This window comes from Homarus americanus, unplaced genomic scaffold, assembly GCF_018991925.1.
Source record: "Homarus americanus isolate GMGI-L3 unplaced genomic scaffold, GMGI_Hamer_2.0 scaffold51476, whole genome shotgun sequence".
NCBI classification, from domain to species: domain Eukaryota; kingdom Metazoa; phylum Arthropoda; class Malacostraca; order Decapoda; family Nephropidae; genus Homarus; species Homarus americanus.
Window position 1 is genome coordinate 163,685 of NW_024736148.1, and position 24,685 is coordinate 188,369.

The 24,685-nt window shown below is 43.2% G+C and overlaps 1 protein-coding gene across 1 annotated transcript in view; it reads left to right on the top strand.

Annotated features, from left to right (window-relative positions):
• Positions 1-966: 966 nt before the first annotated feature.
• LOC121871978 (protein gooseberry-neuro-like) overlaps positions 967-24,685 on the top strand; it is a 36,867-nt gene continuing 13,148 nt past the window's right edge. Inside the window, exons 1-3 of the mRNA XM_042374599.1 lie at positions 967-975; positions 10,171-10,545; positions 11,048-11,162. Of these exons, the coding sequence (XP_042230533.1) occupies positions 967-975; positions 10,171-10,545; positions 11,048-11,162 (499 nt within the window). The remainder of the gene's footprint in view (positions 976-10,170; positions 10,546-11,047; positions 11,163-24,685) is intronic.

The window sequence follows — 24,685 nt, forward strand, 5'->3', positions numbered from 1 at the left end:
AAGTTAGGGTAGTTAATCTTGAGGTGTAATAAGGTGGGGTGGAGATACTTCTAGTAATCCTTAGAACTATTAGACTGGTGTAGATATATAGATTAAATATCACTAAGGGTTTATTGTCTAGCTCTTGTCGCTTTTAATCGTCACGTGAGTAAAACAAATATTACAACAATTTATCTAAAGTCTGAGCTCTTAAAGTTTAAATTACTTTATGGCAGGTGAGAGAGAGAGGGAGGGAGGGAGGAGGGTGAGAGAGAGATGACAGTATGAATAAGGAGATGAAGATGGGAGAGAAGGACATGGAGAAAGAGAGAGAAAAGGGGGAAAGGAAAGAAGGAATAGAAGAGAAGGAGAAAGAGAGAGGAGATGAGTGGAAAGCACACAAGTAGGTCAGTATCTCCGTCACAACCATCAGTGTTTTTATCTTCACTACAACAGACAGGTATAACCTCCGTTGGTCCTGGAAATATAATGTGTTGGTTCTTTCGGGCTAAAACAACTGGTTTATAATGTATCACTAACTATAACCGAACCTCCTAATCTACCTTCACCTATCCTAGCCTATCCTAACATAACCTAACCTCCTATTCACCTATCCTATCCTACCCAAAACCAATGATAACGAAAGAGAAAAACAATAAATGAAGATAATAAAGGGGGCGGCAAAAGCATAAAGCACAAAAGAGGGGGGTGAAGGGGGTGGAAGGAAAGGAGAGGGGCTTGATTTACCACATGAGAGAGAGAGAGTGGGTAGGTAGGTAGGAAGGGAGAGAGGCGATGGGATGGGTGGTGTCGGTACGCTTATGAACGTCTGGTTTTATAGCTTAATGACCTTTATTATCGGTTTAAGAGAGGTAGAGTACGGGCAGAAGATGCGTGTCAGTGTTTGCTGGTGAGAGTTATCATCACCTGTTGACACGTGGTGATGAGGGCAGTGTGATAACCGTGACCCTTCATGTTAGTGGCAGTATGGCCAGTGTGAGTGTCTGTATGAGTAGTGGGTTATGGTGATGGTATGGCCAGTGTGAGTGTCTGTATGATTAGTGGGTTATGGTGATGGTATGGCCAGTGTGAGTGTCTGTATGATTAGTGGGTTATGGTGATGGTATGGCCAGTGTGAGTGTCTGTATGATTAGTGGGTTATGGTGATGGTATGGCCAGTGTGAGTGTCTGTATGATTAGTGGGTTATGGTGATGGTATGGCCAGTGTGAGTGTCTGTATGATTAGTGGGTTATGGTGATGGTATGGCCAGTGTGAGTGTCTGTATGATTAGTGGGTTATGGTGATGATGATAGGATGATCAGTATTGGGTATGATTAGTATGTTATGGTGATAGTGAGAGAATTATCAGTATGAGTGTAGCATTAGTATGACATGGGTGATGATGATATAAGTAATACTGTATTTCACCGTCTCAGTCTTATCGTGTTACCTGAAGACGCCATCTAGTGATTTCTTCCACAATTGCAAAAAATCATCAGTGAGGAACCATCTTGCCTCATCAATCAACCATATTCTTCCAAACTACGCGGAATCCCTTTGAAATCTGAGAGACAGACTTATGCTTACTGACAAATAACTTTTCCTAACAGATAAATCATGATCACAGACAGACAGACAGAGACAGGTAAATAGTTTTTTCCCGGATACAACACCACGCTGGACAGTATTTATCACCGTGAACCAACATGTTAAAAGGTTAGGTTAAGGTATGGCGGCGTTGTGTTCTTATTACAGGAGGTAGAATATGATAGATAGCGGGCCAGTGAGGGATGGAGGAAGGGAAGATGACAAGCCTCCCCCCGGCGGCCATAAAGTCATCTCGGACAGTAATGGATCTAGGGGCACTTATCATATGTTCCTCTCAACGCGGTTTTGTCTCTTGGTTCTTAAAGACTCTTACGTTAACTTTACTCTCTCTCTCTCTCTCTCTCATCGTCGCTAAGTCAATAGAGAGAAAAGTAACGCAAGAATTTCTGAGAATCCGGAGCCCGCTAACTGCTGCCCAGATGTATCTGTTTCTCAACTCAAAATGTAAGAACTGGCGCATCTGACTCACTTTAGCTACAACAGATGACATCGTAATTGCGGAATGAGAATCTGTCGTAGCTAAAGCGTTCTAATACAACGATCGGTCTATTGTAACTAAGAATCGTTCTAATATGCCCAGGGTATCGTAGCAATAAGCGTTCAAGCATACATACCCAGCCTACTATACCAATAAGCTTTCTGATATCTAACAAACGATCTCTCGTGATTACAAGCGTTATAACCAGTCCGTCATAACAATAAAATCTTTCTATCAACACCATTTACAAGAACAATAAATGAATACTTTATTAATTTTTAGAAAGACTTGTTGGTTCCTGTGTCTGTCTTCCCGCCGTCGCCGCCGCCACTTACCGCCACCCACCACACCCACCATCGCCGCCATACTCAAAGACTGGCTTCTTCTACCTCAAACCCCTAAAATCTTCACCATTTTTATTAATTTCTTGCTTCTTTTTATTACTTTATTACCGTCATACCTTATTACCCTTTAACGGTGATTTTCGTTTATGTCTGGTTTGTGTTTTTGAGAAAAGATTTTGCGCCGTTGTCATGGGTTTTATAATTTTTATATATGTATAATTTTTACTGCTTATTTTATTTTTTCTTGATATTTTGTTTTTGTTTTATTTAAAGATTTTTTAGTATTTGTGACATTTATATTCATCGTTTGATTCTTATTGCTTAAACTGTCATTACAAGATTCTTACTCCATTGACTTATTGCATGATTCCACTGCATGATTCTCGTTACATGGTTCTTTTTGGTTAGTTCTTCTTAGTTGATTATTCTTAGTTGATTCTTATTGCATGATTTCTACTGCATGATTTTTATTAGTTAATTCTTCAATTGATTAACAGTGATTTGTTTCTGTATCATGATTCCAAGTGATGATTCTAATTTACATGATTCATTAGATGTTCAACACGCAACACACTACAATGGTGAGCGACTGTCCTCCAACCAGACCTCACTATCCCACACTGATCACCATTAAATGAATAAAGGAAGTCACTTTAAAGTTATAATGGTAGAAACATTTTTTTTAATTTGATAATATCGGTGAAAATTAATCTTGAGCGTCGATAACATACACGGGGGAGAGGATGGCTTGTGTACACCCTCTTACAGGCCGCCAAAATCTCTCGAAAAAATTGCAATGGAAAAAAAAAGTATATTAAATATCAAATAATCGCCTTGGTAAGAGAGACAAAAAAAAAAGAATAAATCTCTACCGCCTTAGTTATATACGTAATAGTGCGGAGTCATTTCTATCATTTTTAAAATCAATCTTGTGGAACACAAACCACACGTTGATCAGGGAACGAAAAAAGCCGCCGTGTCATGCGTTCCACCGAGGGATATTTTTGGTGGGTTTTAGTAGCCTGGTGCTGCGTGCCTTTCCTGACGTGACATGATGATGTTCTTCGTGCGTGAGTTTTTTTTTTCAACAGCTTCTTTACGCAGTCGATTACCAAAACATTGTTCATCGTTGCTTTTAGAAAATAAACTCCTATGTTTATGTTTTCACAGTATATCGCGTAAAATTTTCATAAAGATCTCAGCACCATGAAACAATAGTAAACAGACGCGTATAAGTGCGTGATAAAAGCTTGACTGTTATTATTATTATAAAATTTCCAGTCACTGAGAGTTCGAGGTAAAGGAGACCAGCTTGGCCAACCAACTCTGCACACCGCCACCTCCCGCCACCCTTTGCAAACTCCCATTCATTAACCGAATTCACATCACTCAAGATTACTGTACTGGTCGAACCCATATATAGGATTGAACACTATAAGAGATCAAAACAATCCCCCGAATAACATATTTACTCAGCAAGAACTGAATCCACTGGGCAGTTTGTTCTGAGTTATCGTGTGAGATTTTTGTGACACTTGAGTAATTTTTGACGCATTTCTCCTGACTTACTTGCTGTTCAGACTTTATCATTGTATTATACCGTAACCTCGTCTCTGTTGTGTTACTGTGAACAGATTCTAGGATATTTCACTGTTTGCTGTTAATAGTGATAACATTGATTCTATGCTTTTGGCTCCAGTGGCTTATGTAATTAAATTTCTGAGGTAAATATTCAATATTATTATTATTATTAGTAGTAGTAGTAGTATTTATTATTATTCTTATTATTATTATTATTATTATTATTATTATTATTATTATTATTATTATTATTATTATTATTATTATTGCGGTTGTTGTACTGTAATTAATGAAAGAAAAAATCCCCCAGGTTAGGAGACTACCGTATTAATATGACTTAGAGTACCCAAAAATTCAGGTCCTTTGTGCTTAAATCATTAAAGGGGAAAGTTTACACCGGATGTCAAATGTGACCTTTTTAAAGCGTTATTTCTCCCCGTGTAGATGAGTGAGGTGCGGGTCAGGGAGGCTATGATGGTTCTGTCTTAGTTGTGGTCACTTTTATGGTATACTTCAGGCGTCCACGAGTGATACCAGAGCTACCCGGGCCTGATACCTGCCGATGCCCTGCCCTGATACCTTGTCCCGATACCTGCTAATACCCCAGCTATAATATACAGTATACCCTGCCCCGATACATACCGATTCCAGAACTATCCGGGCCTGATTCCTGCCGATACACAAGCTATTATTATAACCGAGCCCGATATCCAAAACGAATCCGATATCTGGGCACGATACCCAAATCAGAAACCTATAAGATTGTTACATAAAATATCTTCTTTTAATTAACGACTCAGGATAATACATTCAGTAAAGTCTCCGTGTAATACCGACGCCATTTTGTGTATTAGTTTATATAAGGAGTCACTTGGATGGGTTTTTATATTTGCATTTACGAGAAAAATAAAGCTTACGATCCTATGAGAATCTATGTTCGTGTCTTGGACTATGAGAGCCAGTGAGTTACGTTGTCACAGGTTCCGTCACGATGAAAATTTAACGTAAGAATTTTTGTGAATATATCTTTGTACCATAGCTTATAAGTCAGTAAGATACGTCCTCACATATTCCTTTACGATAAAAATTTAAGCTAAGATCGTTTGAAAATATATCTGTATTTAGTTTAGCGTATTAAACTCAGATACATTCTCACATATTTACGAAAAAAAATTAACTTACGATTATTTGAGAATCTCTGTGTTGTGGTTTATCAAATAGGTTAGATATGTTGTCATAATTATAGTGAGAGGAAATTTTAGCGTAGGGATGTTTCAGTGTTGGGGGGTAGGCAGTGTCTCCACAGCCAGTAAGTGTAGCTGCCCCACTTATATGACCCATCCACTGTGGCCACTGATTTATGACCTCTGGAAGCTGTGAGTTATGCTCCATGTTGTTACTTGTTGGAAAATGTTTCTTACTGGAAATTCTTACTTATTAGAAATTGTTACTTCATAAAAATTCATACATGCTAGAAATTGTTACTTTCTGGAAATTATCAATTAGGCTGACGTGTGACAAGAGAATGAGAAAGATTACATTTCAGTTAACAGAAAAAAACGTAATCCTGATTTTTCTCCTGACTACCACATTGTAATCCTCAGATGTAACAGAATTAATCCTCCACCTACCACATTGTAATTTTCAGGTGTAACAAGTAATCCCTCTAGCCCAGCTTTACAAAGTTTATTTACAAACATCTATACAAGTTCTGGCTCAGGTATATAGTACAGGTAACATATAGTGAAGGAAACATTAACATGGCGCTCTGATACTTTTAACTTGTACTGCATTATGAAAGAGAACATATTTTTACTTATTAAATAGTTTCATGTGTCGGGATGTGGCGCCCTTGTCTGTAATACTTATCTTGTTACAGAATTAATGTTACTCGCAAAGTACATTTTAAAGTGATTATAATGTACATGTAATCAGACGTACTGTACTATTACAATGTGTACATATAACTAGCCTCTCTGTACTAGAAGTGTTGAGTGCTAGAAGCGTTTATATCTTGCCCGGGTTACTGAACCAATTTGAAAATACTGTAAACAAATTAATATTACCGTAATTGTTCTTTGTACCTGTATCTGTACCTGTGACTGTACCTCTTATGATGTTTCTTGTTATCGTGTACAGTTTTAATCTTTATTATGATCAGTAAGACCCTGGCTGACTGGCTGTTTGACTAACTGATTGTCTGGCTGGCTGACTGTGTAACTAGCTGTTTGGTTGTTTGACTGGCTGGTTGGTTGGTTGACTGGCTGACTGGCAGGAAGGAGAGAGAGAGAGAGAGAGAGAGAGAGAGACTGGCAGTGTGGTGACAAGTAGCAGTAATAAATTAGAAACAATCAGGTCTTTGTTTTTCATTCCATAAATCACTACTGTTTCCTGTCGGCCGTGAGTCAGGGAGGCAGAGCTATACCCGGCCTCTCCTGCCTCAGAGGCGTACGTTATCTGCGTGTTTTTTTTTACATTCATACATCGAGCATTTACCAGCGAGGACATTCTTCGTATTTCAACATTATGACGGTGATGATTGGAAAATTCATGGTTGAGTTATGGAGGAGGATAAAGGGAGGGGGGGGGGATGTGTTTGCCTGGTAGCGGTGTGGTGGCGAAGTGGTGGTTTTAGGGTGTTTGGGAGATGGGCAGGGAGGGAGGGGGTGGTTTAGGGGCAATATTGGTGGTGGTGGGTATGGCTAGTCAAGGTACCCTGGTGCTGGCCCCACACACACACACACACATAAAACGTACAGCCCATGACAAGAGTCCGTCAGTCGCTTTGTCACCACCACATCAAGCTGTCCTCGCTTCTTAAGGCACTCACTCGTAGTCGAGGACTTCCGTTGGTGGTGGTCATCGTGGTAGTGCTATTTTTCTGGTTATGGACGGTCGTTCTCGCTCTCGACCGTAACTATTTATATACTAAGGAACCATTACGTGGTGGAAGGCTTATAAGAACAGTCAAGAAACATATTAACTGTCATGAGACCGAGAGTTTGGTCAAGAATCCATTAATTGGTGAAATATTCCTGGAACATCAAACTAACATTAAAGGTTTCTTAAGAGTGTCAAGGAAATTACGAGACTGGCGGAAACAGCCGCTGAACAATAGAAGGTTTCCGAGAAAATTAAAGAAAACATTAAGTGATAAGTTTTCCCAGAGAGTGAAGGAGAGGTGGACCTGAGTGAACACCGTAGCAGAAGAGAGCAACACCGGGAGCCGTCGGGTTGAGTGTGTGTGTGAAAGTTAGGTCAGGCAGCTCACGACACCCGAACGAACGGCCGCGTCATGCGTGATTAATCTGTGAACATCGATTTCAGGGAGGCCGACTTGGTGTAAACAGGATCGGAGCCGTGCATGAAATAGTGGCTGAATATTCATTGGTTACAACGTGTGGGTGTCGCTCAGGACGCATTACGGACGAGTGAGTGTGTAATAAGATGATGACCCGCCAACACCACTCAACAATACAACACCTTCAGCACCGCCTTGATCTTTGATCTCCGAAAATTAATTACGCAATCTTGGAGAACTGATAAGTCGGTTTTCCTTGCCGGAGGGAAGGAGTGGTGCAGTCCAGTACACGGACCGGAGTTAGTGGGGCATCACTACCTGTACCAATCACATCTCTTCCCGCCCAAGATCACAGATCGTGCGTAGCCGGAGGTTCCCGTCGATATCTGGCCCCTACGGTACCATTTCTTCTCCCCTCTAACGGAAACCCTTCATCCGAAAACTTCTTTGAATGGACTGAAAATAAATAAGAAATTGCCGCACCTTCTCCCTGGCACGAAACTGGACTTTTTTCCTCTCCTCTCAACTGAAGACAATTAAAAGAAAGTACAGAGGAAAGAAGAAACGGCCGCAACTAATCTTACCTTCACTCCGCTGACCGGAAACAACATTTTTGTACGATGCAGAATTTCTCTCTCCTGACCCAGCAGGAAAACACACAGCTGGGCCACGAGGCTAACACAGCCACACAACTTTACGGGTTATCAAGTGACTTATCAGCGCAATAACTGTTTGTGTCGACGTCCAGTGAACTTAGAACGTGATCGACAGAAAATTGGAACATTGAGTCAACAGCACTACAGATAAACTTAAAACATGTTAAAACGAGAAAAAATAAAAAAAAATTGAAGGAAAAAGAATATCAATAACTTAAAAAACAATTAATAGTGAACATTTAACTAGACAATAATCATATACAGATTCCTAGTGAACGTCAGTGTTGCCAAGAGAGAAACATTATACCACTGTTGCCATAATGGAGTGGATATCTCTCGTTTCTAGAGGTAGGTGTTTGTGTTGGGGAAGAGCGTTGGTGATTTACATATTTATTTCTTAACTAATTACTTTATTAATCTTTATATTTAAACACTTTTCCACGGAGTGAGTCAGTCTAGTGATGTGAAATGATTAGTGTTGTGTGTGTGTGTGTGTGTGTGTGTGTGTTGGTGTAAAGCGTATATGTGTGTGCTGTGTGGTGAGTGTTGGTGAACTGTTTCTGTGATTATGAAGTGTGTTGGTGCAGTGTGTGTGTTGATATAGTGTGTGTTGATGTATGTGTTGCTATAGTGTGTGTTGATGTATGTGTTGCTATAGTGTGTGTTAAAGCGTGTTGCTATGGTATATATTGACGTTTAGGCGAGCAGGAGCATCTGAAAAAATATAAACAGTGTGTACATTCACCTGGTGGCAGATTAGGTGACAGGTGAGAATGACCAAGAGCGTGAAGTGTTGCTAATTAACCCACACCTGTATCCACACCTGTACACCTGCACAGAATGTCCACAATGCCACAAATGTAACTGTAGAGTAGATGTGTTTGTCGGGTTGTTACAGATGTTAATAGCGAAGTAGATGTGATCTCTCTCTCTCTCTCTCTCTCTCTCTCTCTCTCTCTCTCTCTCACACACACACACACATACACACACAAATGCATTTCCATGTAATATTTTCATAATTTATTTTGATTGAGTATACATAACTGAACAAAATTATTATTATTATTATTATTATTATTATTATTATTATTATTATTATTATTATTATTATTATTATTATTATTTTAAGTTAACTGGATATTGGAGAATAACTGAGACATTATATAAATATTGTGGCTTTTTTGAGAAAGTACAATTTGCTTAAGAAACTAAAACTTATAAGAAACTGAAACTTGTATAAAAACTAAAAAAAATCCAAGACAAAGACTTTTGTTAGAAAAATAATAATGAGTTTCATAAATGTACAAACTCCATCAGATGTAACTCACCTTAAATGTAACTCACCTCTCAAGTACTATAACTTCCTTATTAATAAAAGCCTGTGACCTAACCCAAACCTATCCTGAATATGACTTAACCTAACCCAAACCTCTCCTGAATATGACTTAACCTAACCCAAACCTATCCTGAATATGACTTAACCTAAACCAAACCTATCCTGAATATGACTTAACCTAAACCAAACCTATCCTGAATATGACTTAACCTAAACCAAACCTATCCTGAATATGACTTAACCTAAACCAAACCTCTCCTGAATATGACTTAACCTAAACCAAACCTATCCTGAATATGACTTAACCTAAACCAAACCTCTCCTGAATATGACTTAACCTAAACCGAACTTGACTTAAGCCTAACCTAATCTAACCTAAACTTAACCTAATTTAAAAGTAACTTCACCTAACTTATTTACAGTTAAGTAAATTATTTTTTCTAAAGTACGGGTAAATTTGTCTTGCCTTTGGTGCCACGATTACCTTTAGGGAATTATTGCATTAAGTTATTACATGAAAGGTGATTTTAACCTTCCTGTTACACGCTCAAGACAAGAACAGATTGGGTGTAGAGGAAGAGAACTTTGTGTTGTATACTGAAGTAGAGTAGAGTAAGGTAGCTTAAATTAGGTGAGGTTAGCAGTAGAGGGTTTAGTCATCAAGTGAAATAAGCGGTGATGCTTAATCTTCATGAGGCCATTTTTTTGACATCTCAGAGTTCGACTTTTTTATACAGTGATTTTGATGATTAATCAATGTTAACATTGTTGATTGTGTTGTGGTTTATGAGGTGTGCTGGTGTTGATGTCGGGTGTGTGGTGCCTAAGTCATAAGGTACCTGTAGTGTTTACGTGATCACCTGTGTTTATCTATTACCTGTGTCAGGATAACATAGGTTATATATTGTTGCCTCGTAATAACCATCTGTTGATCCATGTTTGTACAGGTCAGGGCCGCGTGAACCAGCTGGGCGGCGTGTTCATCAATGGTCGCCCTCTACCCAACCACATTCGCCTCAAGATCGTAGAGATGGCGGCGGCGGGCGTGCGTCCGTGCGTCATCTCCCGCCAGCTGCGCGTCTCCCACGGCTGTGTCTCCAAGATCCTCAACCGCTACCAGGAGACCGGCTCTATCAGGCCAGGCGTCATCGGCGGCTCCAAGCCTAAGGTGACCACCCCAGACGTCGAGAAAAGAATTGATGACTATAAGAAAGAGAATCCTGGTGTGTTCTCCTGGGAGATCAGAGATAGACTGGTCAAGGTAAGATAACCATCGTCCATATTCTCGAAGGCTCTTACGTTAACTTCCTCCACATAAAATAAGACTTCAGAACACATCTGACCCACTAATTCACGACGCAAGTAAAAAAGCGAAAAAACAAAACATATTTGGATAAATTCTCTCATCATCATTAACGATAAAAAATATTAACGTAAGGGTCTTTGAGAATTTGGAGTCAGTTCAGGACGACTCAACCAGCTGCATGACCAGGCCACCATAGATGAGTCCCCGAGGTAACTTCTCTACACAAAACTTTATCGTTAAGTTGCTGTTCTTTTAACCACACATGTGAAATAACTGAACTTATCCTTAATTGATTTTTCATGAGTAAATACTAAATATATTCACCTAATATAGAAAATAACTTATATAATGACCACAAGCTCAGGTGTTGTGAACAGTGTGAGTTGTAGACCAGAGGAACATCTTCTCAGCTCCAGGTATACTGACGCAGGCGGTGGTGTTTCTCTTGTTCCTTCAGGAGGGCGTAGTGGACAAGGCATCAGCGCCCTCCGTCAGCTCCATCAGTAGGATCCTGAGGGGCGGGAAGAGGGACGACGACCCAAGGAAGGACCACAGCATCGACGGTATCTTGGGTGAGTGTCCTACTGTCCTTATACACTGCCTCCATAGTCCCCCACACACTGCCCCCATAGTCCCCCACACACTGCCCCCATAGTGCCCCACACACTGCCCCCCATAGTGCCCCACACACTGCCCCCCATAGTCCCCCACACACTGCCCCATGGTGTACACTGCCCCCATAGTCCCCACACACTGCCCCCATAGTCCCACACCGCCCCATAGTCCCCCACACACTGCCCCATAGTCCCCCCCACCACCTGCCTCCATAGTCCCCCACACCTGCCCCCCATAGTGTGCCCCCACACCCCCCATAGTCCCCCACACACTGCCTCCACAGTCCCCCACACACTGCCCCCATAGTCCCCCCATCCACAGTCCCCACACACGCCCCCATAGTCCCCACACACTGCCCCATAGTCCCCACACACTGCCCCCATAGTGCCCCCACACTGCCCCATAGTCCTCACACACTGCCCCCATAGTCCTCACACACTGCCCCATAGTCCCCCACACTGCCCCATAGTCCTCCAACACTGCCCCCATAGTCCCCCACACACTGCCTCCACAGTCCCCCCACATGTTCTCAGTCACCAGGTGTTTCTCCGGGGCTGAGAATTCTCATTTATCCTTACGTTGAATTTTTCCTTTAAGTGAATTGTAAGATTCCAGTTACTAAACAGTCTCTGTTCAATACTGACGCCATGTTGGTTGTTGTTTTTGTCTCGTGGACTGAAACAGATATTTACCTAATTGCTTTTTTGTTGAAGCTTTAAAATGGCGTCGAATCCATACTTTGACTCTATCGTAATTGGGAGTCGCTATCGCAATGCTTTCCTCTGTCTGTCGCTCTTATGGCTGAACATTTTGTCGTGAGGGTTTGTGAGAATGTGAGTCCTCCGTCAACACCAGAAGGACGTAAGTGAAGGCTTCCCATGACACGATCATCACCCGACGACTTTTTATTATTATTTTATTATTTTACTGCCTCTTGCCTGCCTGTCTGCCTGTGGGTGTGTGGCCGCAGCTATACCTCCCTACCTACCTATACCTTACGGGTGCGGGAAGCTGGGCACACTATAGGCTACCTCTACCACCGCAACCGCTGCCGCACCTCCAGCCCACCGACACACTAACCTCTCTCAGGATTCTCACAGATTTCTACGATTTTTTTTCCCAAACAAAGAGAAACTGTCAAAGCTTCATACGTTAACTGCTTTACATAACTGGAGATAACAAATGGGTCTAGTTGTGGTAGTCTCTCGGCTCTATATCACCGCTGTTTTGGTCAACATATTTGCACCTCGTCTTAATTGAGTAGATAAAAATTCGTTCTCACATCACCAATTACGAAAAAAAAATACCGTATCAATCAGCACTTTGAGTCACTAGCGACATCTGGCAACACTCGTTATGTGATTCGATTCACAAATTAACCACAAAAAATTCTAAACTAAGTTATAAATAAATCTATATATTCATCATATTACTCTCGGAGAATCCGTTACAAAACACAACGGCTGCTGTACAAAAACTATACAACCCGGGTTTAGTGAGACTTCCTGGCGGCGGTCACTCTCTGCAGTGACACGGGGCGTTATTCCGTGTTACGTTGTGGTGAACCTTCGTGTTATGCTATGTTATGTTGTGGTTGACCTCTGCGTTATGCTGCATTATCCACCTCTTCCTTGTCAATGTCTAGACGGTTTTAGAAGACATTAAAAGACACTTAAGCTGGCCTCAACTGTGTCAATGATTGGTTATGCTGGAGGGAAAAATCCGGGTTTTGTTTATGTTTTCCCGCAATTTCCTTCCACGTCAGCGATTTAAGATTTTGTTTACAAGTTATTTATACATTTTCTTGTCATGTCAGCTGTTGATTAAGTTGTTTGTGTATCACTGTGTCCGTGCTGTGTGTTGAGTAAGTAAAGGTTTGTTGGCTGGTTTTTCTTCGCTTTACTCTGCGTCAGTGACTGGCGGAGGAGAATGTATTTGAAATAATCTGTAACATTCAATGCATTATGGCATTCCTGACCACTGAGGTTTGTTATACATACCCTTTGTGACCTCTACTCTGTAACCCTTTAGTGCTACCGCCCACAGGATGAGTATTGGGTGCACAATAAACTAGTCGTTGTAAGTGGTAAAATTAAAAAGAAAAAGAAATAAATTAATCCCAAGTATAACCTAAACTAACCATGGCCATCAGCTGGACCTTTTCAGGGGGGGAGGTGGGAACAACACCTCCCCATTTTGATTTGTTTATCAAAATTAGGTTAGTTTAAGTTATGTTAGATTAGGCTGGGTTAGTTTGGGTTAGGTTAGGTTTTTTCCTTGAAGGATTTTGTCCTTCACTTGACAAGGAGAGAGGTTAGTTCCCACAACTCAACGGTCTTGGGAGAGGTGACAGGACTGTTGTGGTTGACAGTACAGTACAGTACAGTACTTTGCGGTGCAGTACAGTGCGGTACAGTACAGTACAATACAGTGCAGTGCGGTACAGTACAGTATAGTACAGTACTTTGCGGTGTAGTACAGTGCCGTACAGTACAGTACAGTACTTTGCGGTGCAGTACAGTGCGGCACAGTACAGTACAGTACTTTGCGGTGCAGTACAGTGCGGTGCAGTACAGTACGGTACAGTACAGTATAGTACAGTACTTTGCGGTGTAGTACAGTGCCGTACAGTACAGTACAGTACTTTGCGGTGCAGTACAGTGCGGCACAGTACAGTACAGTACTTTGCGGTGCAGTACAGTGCGGTACACGCCATAATATTCGCGTGGTGACAGTATCGTAAGTTGGCGACTCACTCAACAGATTTACCAAGTTTATCCAGAAACATTAAACAAATACAGGTTTAGGTATAAAGATATAACCATTCCCTAATCTTTCCTTTCAATATTTACTGATTTTTCGTCAATTTTTCCTATTAATCTTTCTTTAAAAACCTTTAATACTTTTTGCCTTTTATTTGGAATCTTCCTTTTCACCTCCAACATAATCCTCTTGGGTCAATTCAACAAGTCTTAATGGCCGACCGGAAGTCATATTTCCACACCAAACGGCTGACTGACCCACATCTGGCCCCGGCTGTCGTCACAACGTGGCTCCCGCGTCCATTACCTTACTAGGCTGTGTGATGAGAAGCCTGGTGGCGTGTGAACAGTCCCCTCACTGACTGATATGGTGTTACACTCGCACTTGAGGTTACCCCAACCAGTTATGGGAGGGAGGATAGTGTTTTGAGGCTTAGTATTTACTCGACGCTATATTGATTGACAAATTTACTGTAGCTTCCGTTAGGCAAGATTAGATTCGTCCTAAAATATGTAGTTATGAGAGTAACCCCTCAAATGATCAAATTATAATTGTGAGTGTATTTTCAAACCCTCGAATATTCAGTCTCTTCTATTAACTGTCCGTACGATACGATACGATAAGAAAACGATACGACACGATAAGATGGAGGTTCAATATGTCTACGATGCCATATTCTTTGTCACCCATTTTGCCTCTGCTTTAGTGAATAAGCTGGATACGTTCCCACGCTAAACTTGTCGCCGGACCTCTGAGATGTTCCGACCAGCACCCACCCCACCACCACCCTCCCTACCCCTGTCGCCACCCTCCCCACCACACCGACACCCTCCCCACCCCACCACCACCTTCCACCGACACCCTCCCTATCCCTGTCGCCACCCACCCCCCCCACCACAGCCACCCTCCCAACCCCGCCGCTGCCACCCTCCTCTCCATCCCCTCCCTCTCCACCTCCTCTCCATCATTTTCCCCATCCTCTCCATCACCCCTCCCCACCCTCCATCACCCCTCCCCACTCCATCACCCTTTCCTCCCCTCCATCAACCTTTCCTCCCCTCCATCACCCTTACCACACCTTCCATCACCCTCCCCACCCCCTACATCACCCTCACCACCCTCCATCACCCTCAGTTTTTCCAGATTATCGAGACAGTGTTATCGTAATGATCATCCCGTTGTGTCTCTTTCAGTTCGCTTAAGTGATTTATTTGGCTCGCTATTTTCTAACTGGATTACTGAGTTAAGCTGATTTAAGGATCTGGTCATGTTTGATAATCATTTTTTCTATTTTTACCGGACTAGATAGAGCGAAAAATCCGTAATATCTAGGGTCCATTTGATATGAAACCCTCCATTTAACGGATTATATGGTTAAAGAAGTCCGTTATATGGAGGTTTCACTGTATGGCAAATCTTCATGTTTATGTCCAAAACGAATTTTATTTCATTTATTTTTCTCAGCATCAGATCCACGTGATATATATATATATATATATATATATATATATATATATATATATATATATATATATATATATATATATATATATATATATATATATATATATATATATATATAATTTATATGTATTATATCAAGGTATAGTTACATATATAGGTGTAGTAAAATATTATGAATATTAACAAAAAATACACATATTATTCAGGTTCATCGTCAGAGAATTTTGTGTACATAAATTTATACATATTTATTTGCCACACAAGAATGGCTTATTGGCTGCGTTAAACTACAGTATCAGGGAGATCAGAAGAGGCGGAAATTGGACTGACTTAAATGAAACAAAAATTAATCGAGTTTTATCTGTGTTCTGTTAGTTGATGCCCGTCTTGTTTGACCTGACGTGTGGGAGGCTTTCACGTATGAAGGAGTTTTATGTGTTAAGATGCTTTCTATATATGGACCGCGGACCGACACACACACACACACACACACACACACACACACACACACACACACACACGGGTAGTGGGTTTAGCGATGATCAGGATACGGGTGACATCGGTACTGTTTGATGTGTGGGGAGCGGCCAACTGTGTGTGTGTGTGTGTGTACAGGAAAAAGAGAGAGAGATAGAGAGAGAGAACGGGTTGGCCAACTGTGTGAGAAAGAGAAGGGGAGAGAGAGAGAGAGAGATAAAATAATGGTCAACTGTGTGAGAGAGACAGAGATGACCAGCTGTGTGAGGGAGAGAATAAACGAGATAGTTACCCTTCTAAACAAAAGACGGAGACGTTATTCTTAACGTTATAATATTTTCGCTCTGGTTGTGGGGAACGTTTCTGGTTGGTTCACTTACACTAAGACGCAATACGGATTTATTTTTACGAATCTTTTGAAAATATATCTTTGTGACATTGTTGAAGTGAATTAATTTGTTGTTTTCCACAATATGAATTAGGAAAAAATAAAAAAATATATGATTTTTGAAAATGATTCTTGGTGTCGTAAATTAAATGGGAGTTTGATGGTTCCTCACCTTACCAACAAGAACAAAATAAATTAAAAATCTTTGATAAAACTTTATGACGTAGCTTAAGTGATCCAGGTAGATATGATCTTAAATAAACATCTAGAGGAAAAATTATCTTACGATTTTCTGAGAATCCTATAACCCGTGGTTGGTGGGTTAGATCACGCCGATTAAGGGATTCTCCCGCGGGTCAGGGAGTCAATGCAGCAGTGTAGGAATCCTTGCTCAATAGAACACAAAAAAACTGATAAAAAAGGACTCGGGTCTTTGTCGGTGGTCGTCACAAGAAGGATTAACTTTGAGGAGACGAAGAAACGCCTCTGCCTTTCCTTTTGATGTGTTTTGGCAGGAAAAGGTGTGTGTGTGGGACTCAGTGTATGGCGCGTGTCGACCAGGTGTGACGTGTGACTTAACCCTGTATTTGTACCACTGTGTATGTCGGTTTTTATATCATACATTTGTGCTCTAGTTAGTGTATTTTACATTGTGTATATCTACTACTTCATTGTACATCTTCACATTGTAAGTCTGTTTTTCATTGTACCTTTGTTTTTTTACTTTTGCTTATAACGACGTGTAGAAATTAGTACTGATTTTCTATGCTATATTTTCTATTTTACATTGTACCTCTTTGGGTGATTAAGTTAACAATCTCTTACACTTTTCCCATTGCACTAGTCCGTCCTCTCACACATCTTTTCCTCCCTCTCACTGCTCTTTTCCTTCCTCCCTTTCACTCCTCTTGTCCTCCTTCTCACTCCTCACCCCTCCCTCTCCCCACCTCACACCCACCACAACCCTTAACCCTGAGACCGCCTTAAGATGTTTGCAATTATCGTAATAAGTGTTAATTTGATGTATGTCGAGAGGGTGGTGGTGGTGATGGTGATAGTGGTGGTGATGGTGATAGTGGTGGTGGTAGCAGTGATGGTGGTTGTAGTGGTAGCAGTGATGGTGGTTGTAGTAGTAGTAGTGATGGCTGTAGCGGTGGTAGTGGGAGTAATGGTAGCGGTGGTAGCAGTGATAATAATGGTGGTAGTGGTGGTAATGGTGGTGGCGGGAGGCGTGACAGGGGGTGTGGTAGAGCACTTTGTTGGCCCCAGCGGGTAATAAAGGGGTCGGGTATGTCAGTGTGTCAGGATTAAAGGCTGTGGTGGTGGTATCAGCTACACTAGTGGGTAGTTACTTGACGGGTGTGTGTACTGATATGTCTGTCTCCCGTCCCTCTCGTCTCTCCCTTCTCTCCCCTCTCCCTTCTCCCGTCCCTTCCCTCTCTGGTCTCTTTTCTCCCGTCTCTCCCTTCTCCCGTCTCTCCCTTCTTCCCTCTCCGTTCTCCCCTCTCCCGTCTCTCCCTTCTCCCCTCTCCGTTCTCCCCTCCCGTCTCTCCCTTCTCCCCTCTCCCGTTTTCCTTCCCTTTCTTCTCCGGTCTCTCGTTCCTCCCTTTTTCTTTCCTTCCCTCCCGTCCCTCTCTTGTCCTTCCCTCTTTCCTTTCCGTTTCCTTCTCTCCCTTCACCTTCTACCTCCTCCTCTATCCACCCCTGTTTATGTCACCGAAAGACTGACCTAACCTAACCTAACCTTACCTAACCTAACCTAACCTACCTGGGGTTGAGAGAGAGTTTAATTACATTATCAGAACTACGGCAAAATGACCTTTAACTCCCGACTGACTTGCACCTTCACTAGAGGCTCTCTCTCTTCCTGAGGTAACGGGGGGAGTAAGGAGGTAGGGAGAGTAGTAGATAGCTTAGCGTGGAGTGTGCTGGGGGCAGGGTGAGTAGGAGGGGTGCCGGGGAGAAGAGGCACGGGTGGGGGAGAGAAGGAGGGGGCGTGCTGGAGAGTGGAGGAGAGAAGAAGAGGTGCGGTAGGGGAGAGAAGGAGGGGCGTGCTGGAGAGTGGAGGGAGAAGAAGGAGGGTGGGGAGAGAAGAAGAGGTACGGGTAGGGAGAGAGAAGGAGGGGGCGTGCTGGAGAGTGAGGAGAGAAGAAGAGGTACGGGTGGGGGAGAGAAGAAGAGGTACGGGTGGGGGAGAGAAGGCGGAGGCGTGCTGGAGAGGAGAAGGCGTAGGGGAGGAGAGTAGAGGAGACGGGGTAGGGGAGGGGGGGAGACGGTAGGGGAGGCCGCCAGGTTCTATTAGCACCACGTAGTGTCGGACATCACCTCACATAATGGATTTCTCACCTCCCACCTTCACCCACACACCTTCGCTCACCTGCCCACTTCATCGCTCAGGTGCCAGGGTATCCTCGACCTTAACGAGGGAATACATAAGAGGCAGGAGGCGTGGCTGGCGGAGTGATCGTCAGGGCTGGCAATGGATGGGGTGTAGGTAGTGTGGAAGATTTAATTTACATGATGCATACATCACTTAGTTCCTCGAGCATGTTATGTGGTCTATGTGAGGGAGGTGCTCACGCTTCCTGAAGGAGGGAGGTGTAAGGGAGAAACTCACACTGGAGGGGGAGGGGAAAAGAAAGGGAAGTGTGAGTGGACTTTTCTTCTCACCTGCCCCCCCCCCTCACTCCCCCTCCCCCCTCCACCAGGAAATGCCATTATCACATATTACCAAATAGCTTCTTAATATCTTAAGTCTCAGGTCTCAAAGATTTCAAAACCCTTTTTCTCCCTTACTGGAGATGTTAAAACCCATCTGACTACTTCACTTAAACTGAAAAATATGTCGTCGTAGTTGGTGTTAGACTCTACAGGAGAGAGTGTGAGAGGCAGGAAGGTAGGTGAGTGAGGTGTGTTGACGTCAAAGATGATGAATATGATTTAATACTATGAGGAACAAATAATCAAAGAGATTATAGAAGACCATAAAAGGCTTCAGGAACATTAGTCGATAAAGAACGGTAAAAAACACAACGAGATCCGTAACATGCAAAAACAGCGCCAGCACGCGCAATCATCTGGCGCTTGGCGAACTACCTGTTACACTCAGGCACTAATGACTATACGCTTAAGGGAGCTACGCCACATACGCCCGCCACCTGCCATCACTGGTGTCTTGTTATGATATAAGTTTTAGCGTTTCTTTCATTATTTATTCGACATTAAGTTACGCCAGACAAACGTTCGGTCACCCTCTGCCTAAAGCGTCATTATCCACGTACAATGACACATCAGTGGGCACTACGTCAGACGCGGGTTCGCCCGTCTTGTGCCTTCAGTGGCCGACTTATACTGTTAGTTTATCTCTTAAGAATGTCAGAACACATCGAAGGAGAAAGTTTAGGCCACGACACTAAAACTTGTGTATAAACTGACGCGAGACTCAAGTAAGTAGGTGTTAGACATAATGTAACAAACACCTGCCGCTAGTCATCCGTCCTTCCTCCCGTCCTCCCTTCCTCCCGCCCGTCCTTCCTCTCGTCCGTCCTTCCCCTCGTACGCCCCCCGCCCTTCCCCTCGCCTGTTCCTCCGTGTGTCCGCCCTTCCTCTCGTCCGTCGGGTGGTCTGGGCCCCCACTGGGTGAGGGCCGCGGGAACATGAACTCCCAGCAGGCTTCAACACCTGATTTAGCCGAGCCACCGTCAATCCCTGATATACGAGGCTCAACCAGCGATAAACTACAAAGACTCCTTTGTCCCTCCGTGATAAGGGAGTCTAGTAGCCTTCCTCGCCGCCATGGCTGAGTCTCTTTACCAAGCAGGAAGACATGACTGGGTGAAGATGGCGCGCTGTGATGTACAATATTCCTCCCATGAATAAAAAGACCTCGCTTACAGTCACAGCTTTATTGGGTCGCTGGACACTTTAACCCGAATTACAATACCGCAATAAATCCCAAACAGAAGCCTGAAATGTTGTAAATTGTAATAAAATCAACGTAATTGTTGGTGGTGTTGGTCACCCTGGGCGAGGCCCCCTGGTGGCCCGCCCAGGTACCCCGCAGTGCGCTAAAGTCGACGCCATGATGGCGGGCGAGCGATAGTGAAGGCTTCAGTGTCGGTCCTTTTGTGGCTGCATTGTGGCCATCCTAATCCACTGATTGGGACATGAATGAAGTGATTGGAATCCCCCTAATCCATGATTTAGCCAACCCAATCCCATGATTATCCATCCTCACACTAGGATTAGCCATCCAGTACTAGTGATTAGCCATTCTCATCCATTGATTATCTATCCTGATCCACTGGAGAACCGCCCTAATCCATCGGTAACCATTCTAGTCAAAGATAATAACAAATCTAGTCCACTGTTTGGGGCAGATATGGTCGTCTTGTCTATCCTATATAATCCATTTATTAAAGGCAAGCTTAAGCTGATTGGCTGCCCTAATTCAGTGATTGGGACAAAATTAGCATACCTACTACCCTAATCGAGATATTAAAAGGAAAGAAATGATTGGCTCACTTTTTCTGTGTTTCAGAAAGGAATGCATTGATTGGTCGTCCTTATCATGTGATTGGGGCAGTATTAAGACGATTGTTTACCTTAATCCTGAGATTGGGGGCAGAAAGGCTTATTGGCTGATATAATTCAGTAAATGGGAGATGAATGAGCTGATTGGCTGCGTTCTAAATAACTATCCCATGTCATAGTTTAACTGAGAGGAATAACTACATTACTAATGAATATTTAATGAAGACAGATGACGTTTAGTGACGGTAGAGTCTCAGGTACAATTTCGACGCCATCTTAGTGTCATATCTCAAACCACTCAGTTACGAGCGATTGTGAATCCGAGATCTCCTGTAGCTGTATAACACTGAGAGACTACCACACGTTCTCCTGTAGCTGTATAACACTGAGAGACTACCACACGTTCTCCTGTAGCTGTATAACACTGAGAGACTACCACACGTTCTCCTGTAGCTGTATAGCACTGAGAGACTACCACACGTTCTCCTGTAGCTGTATAACACTGAGAGACTACCACACGTTCTCCTGTAGCTGTATAACACTGAGAGACTACCACACGTTCTCCTGTAGCTGTATAACACTGAGAGACTACCACACGTTCTCCTGTAGCTGTATAACACTGAGAGACTACCACACGTTCTCCTGTAAGCTGTATAACACTGAGACTACCACACGCTCCCTCCTGGTAGCTGTATAACACTGAGAGACTACCACGTTCTCCTGTAGCTGTATAACACTGAGAGACTACCACACGTTCTCCTGTAGCTGTAGCACTATAACACTGAGAGACTACCACACGTTCTCCTGTAGCTGTATAACACTGGAACACTCTACCACGTTCTCCTGTAGCTGTATAACACTGAGAGACTACCACTACCACACTGTAGCTCCTATAGCTGTATAACACTGGGAGACTACCACACGTTCTCCTGTAGCTGTATAACACTGGGGAGACTACCACACGTTCTCACTGTAGCTGTATAAGCACTGAGAGACTACCACTTCTCCTGTAGCTGTATAACACTGAGAGACTACCACACGTTCTCCTGTAGCTGTAACACTGGGAGACTACCACACGTTCTCCTGTAGCTGTATAGCACTGGAGAGACTACCACACGTTCTCCTGTAGCTGTATAGCACTGGGAGACTACCACACGTTCTCCTGTGCTGTATAAACTGGAGACTACACACGTTTCTTCTGTAGCTGTATAACACTGGGAGACTACCACACGTTCTCTGTAGCTGTATAACACTGGGGAGACTACACACGTTCTCCTGTAGCTGTATAACACTGGGAGACTACCACACGTTCTCCTGTAGCTGTATAACACTGAGAGAGGCCTACTACTACACGTTCTCCTGTAGCTGTATAACACTGAGGAGACTAACACCAGCACACGTTCTCTGTAGCTGTACTACAGCTGTATAACTGGGGAGACACCACACGTTCTCCTGTAGCTGTATAACACTGAGAGACTACCACACGTTCTCCTGTGGCTGTATGCACTGAGAGACTCTCACACGTTCTCCTGTAGCTGTATAACACTGGGAGACTACACACGTTCTCCTGTAGCTGTATAACACTGAGGAGACACACACACGTTCTCCTGTAGCTGTACAACACTGAGAGAACTACCACACGTTCTCCTGTAGCTGTATAACACTGAGAGACTACACACGTTCTCCTGTAGCTGTATAACACTGGGAGACTCACACACGTTCTCCTGTAGCTGTATAACACTGAGAGACTACCACACGTTCTCCTGTAGCTGTATAACACTGGGAGACTACCACACGTTCTCCTGTAGCTGTATAACACTGAGAGACTACACACACGTCTCCTGTAGCTGTATAACACTGGGAGACTACCCACGTTCTCCTGTAGCTAGCTATAACACTGGAGAGACTACCACACGTCTCCTGTGGCTGTATAACACTGGGAGACTACCACACGTTCCTGTAGCTGTATAACACTGAGGAGATCACACGTTCTCCTGTAGCTGTATAACACTGGGAGACTACCACCTGTGAGACTACCACACGTATAACACTGTGCTGGAGACTACCACACGTTCTCCTGTAGCTGTATAACACTGGAGACTAGCAGCTGACTGGGAGACTACCACACGTTCTCCTGTAGCTGTATAACATGGAGAGACTACCACACGTTCTCCTGTAGCTGTATAACACTGGGAGACTACCACACGTTCTCCTGTAGCTGTATAACACTGGGAGCGTCTCCTGTAGCTGTATAACACTGGGAGACAACACGTTCTCCTGAGCTGTATAACACTGAGAGACTACCACACGTCCTAGGCTGTAGGCCGAACATACACCCGACAACGGATATTGTTAACACCATCAGGTGGACAACACCATGGTTGTTGGCAGCACCATGAATCTTGGCAACACCATGGATGTTGGCATCACCATGTGGATATCACCATGGATGTTGGCAGTACTGTGGTTGTTGGCGGCAGCAACAGGACAATTATCATGGTTGTTGGCAGCACCATGGATGGTGGCAGCAGCAGCAGCAGGACAACACCATGGGAGTGAGCACAACAAAAGAGCGGCGCCTGGCGGGGGGGCGGTAAGCTACGTGCCTAAGAATTAATGAGTCAGCCCTTGTTTGTCTAATTCATCCAGCGGCCAATTACTAACTCGTCTATCTTGTGGTCCTGCTGCTAATTAATTGTGTTTGGAGATTGTTGAGGCAGACGATCCTCCTATCGGCTGATGCTCGTGTATGGGAAACATTGTTACCCAACAACTTATTTCTGAATCCGAGTTTACCAAGTTAATGATCCACCAAAGATCAACTTATTCCGCGTCTGGATAAAGAGAAGCTGTACAATTTTCGTTTACTTTCCATTTTACTTGAATATAATAACCAGTTGCTTAATTAACAGATTATTATTATTCTCAGTTAAAGGAAAAATAAACAAGACGGCATTGTCACTGTCATTTCGCACCAGAGCTTAAGAGAGCCAGGAACGTATCTTGTACCAGCGCCAGATAGTCCCGAGGCTGATTTAAGGGTCATGGGAGTCTTAAGTCGAATATTGTGAGAAATACAGTCACATAACACACCACGGACTGAGGAACAATGGTGGTAGGTGAGAGATAATGTCAGGTTGGTGGTAGAGACGAGAGAAGCTGTTGGTGGTAAAGGCAAGAAAAGCTGTCAGGTTGGTGGTAGAGACGAGAGAACTTTCAGGTTGGTGGTAGAGACGAGAGAACTTTCAGGTTGGTGGTAGAGACGAGAGAACTTTCAGGTTGGTGGTAGAGACGAGAGAACTTTCAGGTTGGTGGTAGAGACGAGAGAACTTTCAGGTTGGTGGTAGAGACGAGAGAACTTTCAGGTTGGTGGTAGAGACGAGAGAAGCTGTCAGGTCAGACGTATCATACATTCGTATTCAAATTCACAAACCATACGAGAACTCACACCTTCTAAACTTATCCCTTCCTTCAATAGATAATAAGCTAAAATACACCGCCATATACCGTGTTGTGTCCCCCGGGAGAAGTAGCCGTAAGAGAACAAGTATGGCCCTTTCTTCTTCCTCACTTGTTATTCTTGCCTCAGAGTCTCAAAGGTTCGTGCGTTAAATATTCCTCGTAACCGTTAATGTAAGATCATACCTTAACTGACTAACTTAACCTCACACAAAAAAATTACGTTCAAATTAACATTAAAATTATAAACTTATTTAAATATATACGTTCACTTAATACCAAATAGGAGATGAAATAAATGCTTTGAATCTTTGTGAACCTCGAAACTGTCTCACAATCCCGGGTCGTGTGTGCGTTTCTGTAGAGATCTTGGCCCACCATCATCCCCCACCTCAT